The sequence below is a fragment of the Chiloscyllium punctatum genome, chromosome 1 (genome assembly GCF_047496795.1).
Source record: "Chiloscyllium punctatum isolate Juve2018m chromosome 1, sChiPun1.3, whole genome shotgun sequence".
Classification (NCBI taxonomy): Eukaryota; Metazoa; Chordata; class Chondrichthyes; order Orectolobiformes; family Hemiscylliidae; genus Chiloscyllium; species Chiloscyllium punctatum.
In genome coordinates, this window is record NC_092739.1 from 30,109,032 (window position 1) to 30,121,817 (window position 12,786).

Genomic DNA, 12,786 nt, shown 5'->3' on the forward strand with positions numbered 1-12,786 from the left:
TGTTCTTCCACTTCTTGGACATGCTGTACTCCTTTTCTATCTGAAAGGGAGAAGGTAAATGGATAAAATTGTGAAATGGGGAGGAGAAAGTAAGTGGTGTGCATATTTTTAAATTGGTACTCAAGGTACTTTTTAATCAATCTATTCAGGGATGTTATGACATTACCTTTGGAACAGGTGGAGCTCAAGCTATTCTGGGCTAAAGATAGGAACACTGCCATTACACCACAAAAGCTCTTCCACCATTTGCAGATTGTATGGGACGGTGGAATGAAGATGTAGTAGGATACAGGAAGGAAGGCTAGACATAGGGATTTTTAATGTTTATTTTACCCTGTTACTGATCACTGTCTCATTAATGCTGTCCATTTATTGGTCAGCACTGTCTCCTCCATGGGTAAGAATGTCTGTTTCCTTTGGTTAGGTTCTGTATGTCTGGTTGTAGACCACTTTGATTTACATCTTTGACTTGCAGGACAGTGACTCTGGTGAAATCTGTTTGGCTGGTATAGCTGACATGGCTAAGTAGCTGAGTGATGTGTAAACTCTGATCATTGGATAAAGCCTGGTGCTGATGGGAACATTTCACTGAACTCAACCATTCTTATGAGATCATTGAAGTTTTTGCTTCTTGATCCTTGGAGCACTTACCTTTATATGACCATTTCTCCCACTGCCTTTTTCTGTTTCACTTGAAGGCCTCTGCCCCAACTCCTGTAGATGTAGGGCATCTCTTCTCCTTTCTACTTCTCTCAGTCGGACTTGCAATTTTTCCTGTTGTAACATTTTTTGCTCTTTCTCAGATTGAATTTGTTTTCATCTACAACTCTCACAACCTATTTCAATCCCAATGAGCTCCCTTTTAGGAGACATAGATCAGCTTTAAAGCATGTATGTTAGCTTTAGGTGGTTGCTGCTTCTATTCCTATTTCACCTATTGATCAGTAGTGGAGTTAGCCACTAGTAAGATATGGGTGTCACTTAAATGGATTGTAAAAGTAAAGAAGTGTTGTTACAATTATGTAAGGCATTGGTGAGACCACACCTGGTGTATTACGTACAATTTTTGTCATCTTACTTCAGGAAGGATGTGGTGGAACTGGAGGCAGTTCAGAGGAGGTTCACCAAGCTGATTCCAGGAATGAAATGACTGTTGTACGAGAAGCGGTTGAATAGCTTGGGCTTGTACTTGCTGGAGTTCAGAAGAATAAGAGGGGATCTGATTGCGTTATATAAAATACTAAAGAGGATTGATAAGGTGGACGTTGAACAGATGTTCTCCCTTGTGGGATTATGTCGAATAAGAGGTCATAGATATTGAGTGGGAGGAGGTCGGTTCAAAACTAATATGAGGAGAAACTACTTCTCTGAGGGTTGTGAATCTGTGGAACTGGTTGCCCCAGAGTGCAGTGAAGGCACAATCAATCAACAGATTCAAAAAAGAAATCGGTATGTTTCTAATGAAAAGCAAGATGAAGGGCTATTGGGAGCAGGTGGGAACATAGAGTTGAGACCAGGATAAGATCAGCCAAGCTGATGTTAAATGATGGGGTGGGTTTGAATTGCCTACTCTCACTTCTAATTCTTATGTTACTATATAAATGAGCAGGAAGAGTGAAGACAGTGGGATGCCTTGATTACAGTCAATGGGCATTGGCTAATACTGTTATACAATGTTTAGTCTCCCCGATTTGTGCACACAAAGTTAAAAGACACAAACTATTTGAATTGAATACCTTTAGATTTCAGAGACATCTCAGTTTGTCCACTGGATTCCCATAAAATATTATTCTCGACCTTATTTTTTGGGATAGAATCTGGAAAATGCATCTCACTATTAGAAGTGATTTTACAAACAAATCAGCTGTATTTTTCTGCCTTTGATGGTTTAATCTTGACTACAATGGAGATGGACCTCTCTGTTGCGTCTACAATGGTAATGATTCTCTCCAGCTTGCTTATTAACTGTTTTTCTTTCTTCAGCGTGGAGAAACTGCTTTGCACATGGCTGCAAGAGCTGGACAGGTGGAAGTCGTGCGCTGCCTACTGCGCAATGGGGCCCTTGTGGATGCCAAAGCTAGAGTAGGTGTCATAAAACCATACTGTAAGATTGTGTTTATTATTATTGCCACTTCAGATGTTGATACTGACCAAAGCTTTTTTTTAAACAAAACAAATTGTTGTACAAAAATGTCCACCAGTGCATACTTTTATGTGTTAGGGCTGTGCAATCAGATAAACTAACCTTTGTTTGTTCCACCACAAAGCAATTTCCTCTCAGTTTAGATGTCTGTATTTGTCATGTAGAGATTACAAGTTCTAAGCTCTTTCAATTTTTATTGGAAAAGCTGAAACATGACATTGCAGTCAATTAGAGAAGACGTTAAACCACCAAACCTGATCTTCCTTCTATTCCCTTAAGTCCCTAACTGTAGCATTGATGTTCATTGACAAAATTTTATTTTAGGAGCCATGGCATTAAGAAACAACAGCAAGAACTTATCAGTAAAGAATACAATTAAGGAAGGAGCAATACCAGACTTTTCTTTCAACCACTTTTTGATACCATCAACAAGTTTACTCTCATACGTTGCAACACAAGTTGTTATGCATGTGGCATATATTTTGTGGTTTTTTTTCAGTCATTAATAAAGGTGAATTAGCATTGTAAAACATAAAGTTGCTGAAATAATTCTTTGGGACAGATTTCACAACCAAAGTAGGGGGTTTAGGTGAAGGAAAAACAAACTCCCCCCAAATTGTTGCATTTTTGTTATTGATTAGAATTTCTTTGTAATTTCCATGAATGGTATTGAGTACGGGCAGGAGTTCAATCTTACACACTAAATTGCTCAGTAATCAATATGCCGCTAAACAGTGGCTAAAGATTGTTGAGTGAGTGTCAAGGCTAAAGTAACAAATCCAAAGCCAGTTCAATTTCAGTAGACAGCTCAATATGAAATTGACTTAAAAAAGCACACTGAGTAATCAACAGTTAACATGAAGAAGACATCTTTTGAACAAAAGGGTATTGGTTATATTTGGCAATTACTTGAAACTGAGTTAATTATCCACATTCAGCTCCAAACATATTATTTTATGGATTCATTTGAAGTTATCTTACAGAGAAGGGGGACAGTTGTTGTCAATATGAATTATCTTCTGAAATTTATATTTCTTTCAGTTGAATTTCCATATTGACTTTCTTTCCTTTACCATGTCACCCTTTATACAGTGTCTGGAGTGTGACTGTAGCTAGTCATTGTTGATCAAAGTGAATCAGTAAAAGGCACTAGAAGATTAGATTAGATTACTTACAGTGTGGAAACAGGCCCTTCGGCCCAAGTCCACACTGACCCGCCGAAGCGTAACCCACCCATATCCCTACATCTACACCTTACCTAACACTACGGGCAATTTAGCATGGCCAATTCACCTGACCTGCACATCTTTGGACTGTGGGAGGAAACCGGATCACCCGGAGGAAACCCATGCAGACACTGGGAGAACGTGCAAACTCCACACAGTCAGTCGCCTGAGGCGGGAATTGAACCCGGGTCTCAGGCGCTGTGAGGCAGCAGTGCTAACCGCTGTGCCACCCACACGGCGCCCAAGATCTGACACGATTCTTCTGCATAGAGCAATGATGACTGAACATCAGATTTGAACTTTGTGAACCTAACAGAAGTCAAGATAGGGTGATAGATAAAAGTAGCTGCTGTAAGGCATCCCTGAAGTTTCCTGGTTCATTTCCAAAGTCAGGAATGTTTTGAGCTTATGACAGGACACCTATTTGAAATTGATCGGCTTCCACTTTAATGTGCAGATTGGGCTGCAAATATATTTTTGGAGTGTGATTTATTGATGATTCCACTGAATTGAATGGAAGTTGGGTTTAAGAATTAAATCAAAGTGTGTGTGTGTGCATGCATATATATTGTGTGTGTGTGTATATATATATATATATATATGTAAACATAATATACATAGCTTCAGTTGCAAATACTCATTTGTAACTCAATAATACAGACCACAGGCTGAGCTCATTCAGAATCGTTGTCTATAAGTAACAAATGTAGTCACTGTTCTGACATATCTAATTAAAATAAGTCCAGCTTGTTGAAAATACTATTTCTATTCAATCACAAAAATGATTTTATTTTGTTAAATTGTTTTTCAATTTTTAGACAATTCTGGAGATTGTGTTGTCCTGCTACGAGTCCTGCAGGCAGAACTGTAATGAATAAGGGATGTCTTGTATTTGTTCCATTTTATTCTCCCAGGAGGATCAGACGCCTTTACACATTGCCTCAAGGTTGGGTAAAACTGAGATTGTGCAACTGCTGTTGCAGCATATGGCTTTTCCAGATGCCTGCACCACAAATGGTTACACTCCACTACACATTTCTGCCAGGGAGGGGCAGGAAGATGTGGCTTCCATTTTGCTTGAGGCAGGTGCTACACATTCATTAGCTACAAAGGTAAGGATTAATATGTTCGATGGTATGGGGAGAATATTGAACAAATTTTGAATTGTAACATAATTCAAACAAGCAGCTGTTTAACAGAGAGATAAATCAGTGCTTTAATAGCTCTTTGGTTACATGCTCAAACCCCTATATGTTAAGTCCTATTTCCAGCTTTGAATTTCTTTATTGGACAATTGTCCTGACTTAACCAATTCGAGGTAAGCAGAAATTCTCTTAGTATATTTTCTGGATATCATTATTTGTGTTTTACTGCCAAGGAATTGACCATGTTTCCATTTTGCATGTTGTTAAATCTTTCTCTGAGTAATGTCCCCCAATCCTATCATAATTTATGTCCTCAAAAAAATTGGGAAATCTTCCTCATTAATTTGCCAGGTATTGCTCGAAAACAAAGAAAACTCACAGATTTTTATGTAGCAGTAGTCTGCTTACCTCTCCATCCATGATTCCTAATTGCTTCTTTTATGAATTGATTGCTTCTACTAACTGGTTAGTTTGGGGCATACTGTTGCTTGACACCAGGTTCTTCCACGATCTGCTGTTCAGTCGTGGTGACTGAGTTGACTTCTCCCAGAATGCTCCTGAGTCACTGCTGTCTGCTGTCCTGAATTGTCAGAGATATTTTGCTGGTTCCTTCCAACTTTCAAACCAACACTGTATCTCAAAGAAATGTCTTTCAATTTAATCTCCAAGGTGAGTTAAAGTTGAAAGTTAATTTAGATATTCTAAATTAAGAAAGATCCAACACTTCCCTCAGTCTCAAAAGAACACCTGCAGCCCAGTGTGACTTTTCCTACCACCATGCTGAGTATCTAAACATGTTGCCAATTTCAAGGTAGCTTTCTGCAGCTGGCCTGTCTCCAGTTGTACTGAGTGCCAATAGCGTTGTGTGTGCATTTCTAACACGGAGGAAAAAATGGCTTTCTTTACTCTCTTGGTTCAGTTAATTTTCAGAGGTAGAAGCTGGCAACAATGCTAACACAATACTAATACTAAATCTTTGGCTGACAAACACAAAAATGGAATTAATACTGTTTTCTCTGAAGGTCAGGACGTGTAAAATTTGAAATAACTGTATTGATCCATTTCAACACAGAAGAGTACTTGATGCGTGTCCTTTGTAGAATGGATGCAGCCCCATTACCAATGTTACATATATAGCACGGAGAAAGAATAATATGTGATTGCTGCTTCTTCCATTACTGTGATTACCTGTTTTAGATTCTTCTGAAACACCTGACTATAAGCCTGTGCTCAAATCAGAGAGAATTGTTTTAAAAATAGCATCAATTAGCAAACAACATAATGGTCCAGAATTTGCTGTGGCAAATTTAATAGGCAATTAATGGACAAACATAGTATGCTCCTAATAAAGGAGACTCTATAACAAAGATGCTTGCAAAGCTAATTGCAGAGTGGCATACTTCAGTCATCACATTTTGATATTTAGATTCAACTGTGCATTTGCTGCTCTGAAGTTGTTTTACCCGTTATCCACAAATAATGGTGAATATTATTAGCTCTGTTGTTATTTTGAAAAATTGTTTTCATAATTTAATTGTAAACTTCATGTTTTGTACTAAGTGAGGATAGATTTGGTGTTGAAAGTATGTACTAATCTCTACAGGTTTTTCTGACTAAAACTGGTCGTCTTAAATGTGTAAAAGTTGCATACAAATGCTGGAACCGATAAGCCAAACACAAATGATGTATATGGTACAAGGATAGGAAATATCTAGTAACAAATTAATCTTATGAAACTTGTATTTTTTTTCTTAGTAGGCAAATGTACATCATGGCCAGCTGTAAGATAATACTACATCAAATTCTGCACAAAATAAACCACACTCATGATAAAAACACACATGGCCAATTGAGAAAGCAGCATGGCTAACATAACAAGCTACTGTTCCTAGTATTGGGTATCACTAGATAGGAAGTTTCATTATCATCCCTACCCTACCTCTGTTCAGTGCTCTGTCCTATCAAGGCTCCATGTCAGGAGTAGAGCTTCACAAATTATTTCCTGAGAAACAGAAGGGAATGAATAACAAGAATAGAAAATGAAAGAAAAAAACTAGAAGAATATGCGGGTGTATTCATTTCTGATTTGTATGGGCAGATATGTCATAAGCACAATATTGAAGACAATTGGTCATTTGTGTAATAAGAGCAAAGTAATTGATTCAGACAAATTGCTAAACCATTTACTTTCACAGTCACATGCGATTAACTTGCTCCTCTTCAATTTATTCTCCAAAGCATGTCCTTGTAAATCCTAGATTTTTCAAAAATTATCTCATTTCAACTTGAATTCCTGCACTTCTCACTAAATAATTCAGAATGATGAGCTTTAGTTCAGTTCTTCATTGATAAGTGACCTTGTCGGTCTTTCTGCCCCTGATGTCAGGCAAACCTCTCACATGAGCTATATTGAACCTTCAGAAAGATATTACAGCATTCAGTGTATGTCCATAGCCACCTGGCAGACTTTCAATGCATTGATTTTAGAAGAATAGTTTTTGTGATAGAGAAATGATGCAAGATGAGAAATTTCTCTAGAACTGACACTGACCATCTAGTGCAAAGGGATAAAATCATGAATGAGTTATGGCCAGCCTCTTAAGTGGTAATATTTATCAAGTCTAGACACTGGCTGTGACATTTTCCATTTCTGCCACATAAATAAAATATTCAATGTTAAAATGAATACATATGTCTTAAAGGCAAACAAATGTGAACGAAGTGGAGGAAAAAGAAACTACCTAGTTGCCAGGATACATAGTTATATAGAAACTGCATCCATTGTCTCCTCTTTATTTCACATAGTTACAGTAGCAAGCCATCTTCACTCCAAAAATATATATTCTATTACTAAGATTTTGCAAGATTAGTTGTTCTTAAATTTCACAAAGAAAAATCATCATGTACAGTAAAACTAACAATATCTTACCATTGTGTACATGTGACTATGTTTTTCACTGCTATAAAACGGTATTATTGTTTCCCTGTTCCTCATTTATGCTGTATTCTAAGCATGCCTGTTAACTAAGTAGCAGTTGTTTCCTCTGTCCCCTAATGCAGAAGGGATTTACCCCACTACATGTCGCAGCTAAGTACGGGAGCCTAGATGTGGCAAAGCTCCTTCTGCAACGCTCTGCTTCTCCAGACTCTGCTGGCAAGGCAAGTTACTAATGAACTTCTAAAAGTTCAGGCTGGAAATACACATATGATTTTAGTTTTGTCTACTATGGGAAGATGAAACTAACACAATTCTGGCCGTCTAAAATTTTGAACTTTGAAAATAAATTTGCAGTTTCTAATTAGAAAATTCATAATTACATTGGTCTATTCTTAAAACATTACTCATGGATTCCAAAATTTATGACAAAATCTGGTCTTTTAGGCCACTGAAGGAAAAATTGATATTTCATTTGATAAAATGCTGAAAAAAGTCATTTCAATTGAAGCTAATTTTCCAGTAGCTTGACCTAATTGTCTGTTTTGCATGTTAAAATATTACCTGCATAATCCTTTTCCTCACCCATGCTCACTCTGAAGATGATCCTTTCTAAACCTAAAGCACTTCTGTCCTGAACCTAAACCATATTGAATTGCTGCATGAACAGAAATGGGTCTGATTCATGTTACTTTTTTGCTAATGTGCTCCTCTAATATTCTGTCTGCTTCTGTCTATTTCCAATTGTACAAAAACAACAGCTTTTTCCAATTTTGAGGAGCTGTTTCACAGAAGGCTTTTATATCTCAAAAAGCCTTCTGCTTCTGCTCTGATGAGATGAGGTTTTCTTATTCCTGCCATCAAGTGAGAGATTGTTTCATGGTAGGAATAAAAAACAAATTAACATTTATCCTCCTGTCCCCTCTGCAGACCTGAAACACTTGGCTGTGTGTTTTCAGGGTAGTAGAGGAAATGATCATATCTCAAATACATCACAGTTATTGACCTATCATCTGTTTGCATTTATGGGAGGAATGCAAAGTAAATTTACTTTGGACTTTCAGGGTGAAGATAGAGCCTCCTGTTATAAGTTATTTTCTTCTAAACATCTGTTGAAGATTTATCAGTTAACAGCCAGAATGGACAATGTTTAGCAATGGAATATTTAAAAGGCTAAATCTTTGCACTTCATCTAATTACTATTTCCATGCAGCACAGACTGTGCAGGGCTCCCCACCCCACCCTACCCCTTCAATAACATCCCCTCCTTTGGGAGATTTTCACACAAATGACTTATTCTGAGTGTGAGAAGAACATTCCTGAGAAGTGCTTGCAACAATATCTTTTGTGCTGACCCTGACTTGAGAGGAGGATGAATGGACCTGAACAGTAGCAATGCCTCTTGTGATGTTTTTTTTGTCTAGGAAATGGACACTTGATGCTGTGTGTAGTCATTCTACCTCAGTGTTAGAGCCCCGAAAGTATTCAGATTGTGTGTTTTTGTTGTAGAACGGAGCAAAAGTTGTTTTTGCAAAAATTCATGCAGTGATAAGATTTTGATCTTTGTTCATTCCAATTATGAAGAATACCTTTACAATTTACTGAATTATAATTCACGTAGTGAAATTCTGCTGACTGATGGAATGTAACGGAAGCTTTGCGGTTTGTCATTGTGTTTAGAAACCATCTATTTTAGATGGTAAGTCAATGCTGCAGGATCTGCATTAACTCCTTTCTTTTTTCCATCTTTTGGTTGATGTATTTGTGCAGATAAGAAACTGTTTACAGAAGCTATTTGTGGTTTGCTAACAAATCTTCCTTTATGAACAGCACCAGCACTTACTAACAAAGTCAAATTCTTACAGAATGGCCTAACCCCACTCCATGTTGCTGCTCACTATGACAACCAGAAAGTGGCGCTGCTGTTGCTGGAGAAAAGTGCCTCTCCCCATGCCACTGCCAAGGTATTAATTGTTACCAGTTAATAATTCTGTCAATAATCTGAAAACAAAATGTTGTAGATGATTTGATTTTTTTTTCTGTTTACCAGTAATGTAACTGACAATTGTATTATGCAGAGCCCTTATTAACAAATTTAAGTTTAACCTTTCGCACACATTAATGCCTTTATGTGGCTTAACACTGGTTCTTTTTACAAGGTTACTATGCCCTTGAGTTTTTCCAGAAAAGATCTAACGACCCAAGGTTCCATCATGTCCGAGGTTTGACTGATTTATTGAGGCCCTTTGTTTACTCATAACAGATAATACCTCCAGCCCAAGACTTTCATGTATTAAAAAACTGGAATAATCAACGGGCAGTGTGCGTAGCTAGCCTTCGTTTAGATTAGAGTTCTTTTTATTCAGTTCAGAACTTTTAGTGAGTTCAGTGGTAGGTGTGTGTGGGAAAGGCTGCAGGGTCTTCTCTCTCTACTTCTGTCCTTCTGACTTTGCAAACTGTAAGCTGTTTGTGTCATTTTTATTCTTTGTGCTAAGGGATATGTGTATCGGGATTGTTGGAAGGATTTTCGGAGCAGCATCATGAAGTCAGGTTTAGATAGGATAAGTTATCTGGTATTCTATTTTCTGTTCTTTGTGTTTTATTCCATCATTTTGTAAATAAATTCTGTTTGTTTGAAACTTGGCAGTCGAACCAACTAATTTACTGCAGGAATATCCACTATATACGTAGCTAAACTAAATAGCAAAGTTACGGTCTGGGCTACCTGCTTAAAAATATTTTGGGGGTGTGTGGCGTAGTACATACCATATGAAAAAGTCCATGAAAACTGAAGAGGCGAGATGGAAATTTCTAACCCCTATTTAACTCCCTACTTAACCTCTAAAACCATATGCCCTGGTCATCCCGCGATTAAACCGTGTTTCTGTACTGTCAAGTTATATGACAGAAGCCAGAGCAGCATTCCTATCAATGCAACAGATTTCATTACCTGATAAACAGAAATTGTTATTTCCTTAATCATTCATGCGTGTGGGTATCACTGGCTAGGCCAGCATTTTTATCCATCCCTAATTTCCTAGACGACAGTTAAAGTCAACTACGTTACAGTCGGCCTGGAATTACTTGTAGGCCAGACCAGGTAAGGACAACAGATCTTTTTGCCTAAAGGGCATCAGTGCACCAGATAGGATCAACCACATCCTCATTAAACTCTTGATTATTATTATTGAATTCAAATTCCACAGTCTATCATAGCTGGATTTGAACATTACCTGGGTCTCAGGATTATATTGTTCGGCTATTGCCTCCCCAGTAGGAGCATTAGAAGGCCAATAAGCCTCTTAACCAGATACACCATTCAGTTCAATGTATTTTTCTGTACCCATTTACCTTACTGACAAAGTCACTATTGCCCCAGAGGACTACCCACTCATTATAGAGGAATACCTGTAGTGAGTTTACCCTGAGGGTCACCATGCCTCCAATGAGGGGTGAGGTTGAGAAGGTGGAATCTTCCTAATGACCTCAACTAGTACAGGAATTGAACCTGTGCTGTCAGTGTCATTCTGCATCTCAAACCATCCATTCAGCCAGTTGAACTAACCGACTCACTGCGATATCAAGGGTTGTCACTCTCACCTCACCTGGAATTCAGCACTATTGTCCATGTTGGAGCCAAGACTGTAATGAGGTCAGGAGCTAAGGGGCCCTGGCGAAACTCAAACTAGGCATCACTGAGAACCTCATTGCTGAGTAGGTCATAGAGTCATAGAGATGTACAGCGTGGAAACAGACTCTTCGGTTCAACCTGTCAATACTGACCAGATATCCCAACCCAATCTAGTCCCACGTGCCAGCACCTGGCCCATATCCCTCCAAACCCTTCCTATTCATATACCCATCCAGATGTCTTTTAAATGTTGCAATTGTACTAGCCTCCACCACTTCCTCTGGCAGCTCATTCCATACACATACCACTCTCTGTGTGAAAAAGTTGCCTCTTAGGTCTCTTTTATATCTTTCCCCTCTCACCCTAAACCTATGCCCTATAGTTCTGGACTCCCCGAGCCCAGGGAAAAGATTTAATCTATTTATCCTATCCATGCCCCTCATGATTTTGTAAACCTCTATAAGGTTACCCCTCAGTCGTCGACGCTCCAGGGATACCAGCCCCAGCCTGTTCAGCCTCTCCCTATAGCCCAAAACCTCTAACTCTGGCAACATCCTTGTAAATCTTTTATGAACCCTTTCAGGTTTCACAACATCTTTCCGCTAGGAAGGAAACCAGAATTGGGCACAAACTTCCAAATGTGACCTAACCAATGTCCTGGACAGCTGCAACATGACCTCCCAACTCCTGTACTCAATACTCAATACAAGCATACCAAACACCTTCTATACTATCCTATCTACCTGCAACTCTACTTTCAAGGAGCCAAGAACCTGCACTCCAAGGTCTCTTTGTTCAGCAACACTCTCTAGGACCTTACCATTAAGCGTATAAGTCCTGCTAAGATTTGCTTTCCCAAAATGTAGCACCTCCCATTTATCTAAATTAAACTCCATCTGCCACTTCTCAGCCCATTGGCCCATCTGATCAAGGTCCCGTTGTAATCTGAGGTAACCCTCTTCACTGTCCACTACACCTCCAATTTTGGTGTCATCAGTAAACTTACTAGCTGTACCTCTTTTATGCTCACATCCAAATTATTTATATAAATGATGAAAAGTAGTGCACCCAGCACCAATCCTTGTGGCACTCCACTGGTCACAGGCCTCCAGTCTGAAAAACAACCCTCCACCACCACCCTCTGTCTACTACCTTTGAGCCAGTTCTGTATCCAAGTGGCTAGTTCTCCCTATATTCCATGAGATCTATCCTTGTTAACCAGTCTCCCATGGGGAACCTTGTCAAACGCCTTACTGAAGTCCATATAGGTCACATCTACCACTCTGCCCTCTTCAATGCTCTTTGTTACTTCAAAAAACTCGATCAAGTTTGTGTGACCTGATTTCCCATGCACAAAGCCATGTTGACTATCCCTAACCAGTCCTTGCCTTTCCAAATACATGTACATCCTGTCCCTCAGGATTCCCTCCAACAACTTGCCCACCACCGAGTCAGGTTCTTACCATCTTTCTTAAACAGTGGCACCGCGTCAGCCAACCTCCAGTCTTCTAGCACCTCACCTGTGACTATCAATGATCCAAATATCTCAGTAAGAGGCCCAGCAATCACTTCCCTAGCTTCCCACCGAGTTCGAAGGTACACCTGATCCGATCCTGGCGATTTGTCCTCTTTTATGCATTTCAAGACATCCAGCACTTCCTCTTCTGTAATATGGACATTTTTCAAGATGTCACCATCTATTTCCC

At 38.9% G+C, this 12,786-nt stretch overlaps 1 protein-coding gene across 12 annotated transcripts in view; it reads left to right on the forward strand.

Moving 5' to 3' along the window:
• Positions 1–12,786, forward strand: part of LOC140485944 (ankyrin-2-like) — an 850,179-nt gene that overhangs the window by 671,017 nt on the left and 166,376 nt on the right. For all 12 annotated transcript variants that reach the window (XM_072584685.1, XM_072584421.1, XM_072584596.1 and 9 more), the window contains 4 exons: positions 1,984–2,082; positions 4,284–4,481; positions 7,575–7,673; positions 9,315–9,413. In XM_072584685.1, the coding sequence (XP_072440786.1) occupies positions 1,984–2,082; positions 4,284–4,481; positions 7,575–7,673; positions 9,315–9,413 (495 nt within the window). The remainder of the gene's footprint in view (positions 1–1,983; positions 2,083–4,283; positions 4,482–7,574; positions 7,674–9,314; positions 9,414–12,786) is intronic.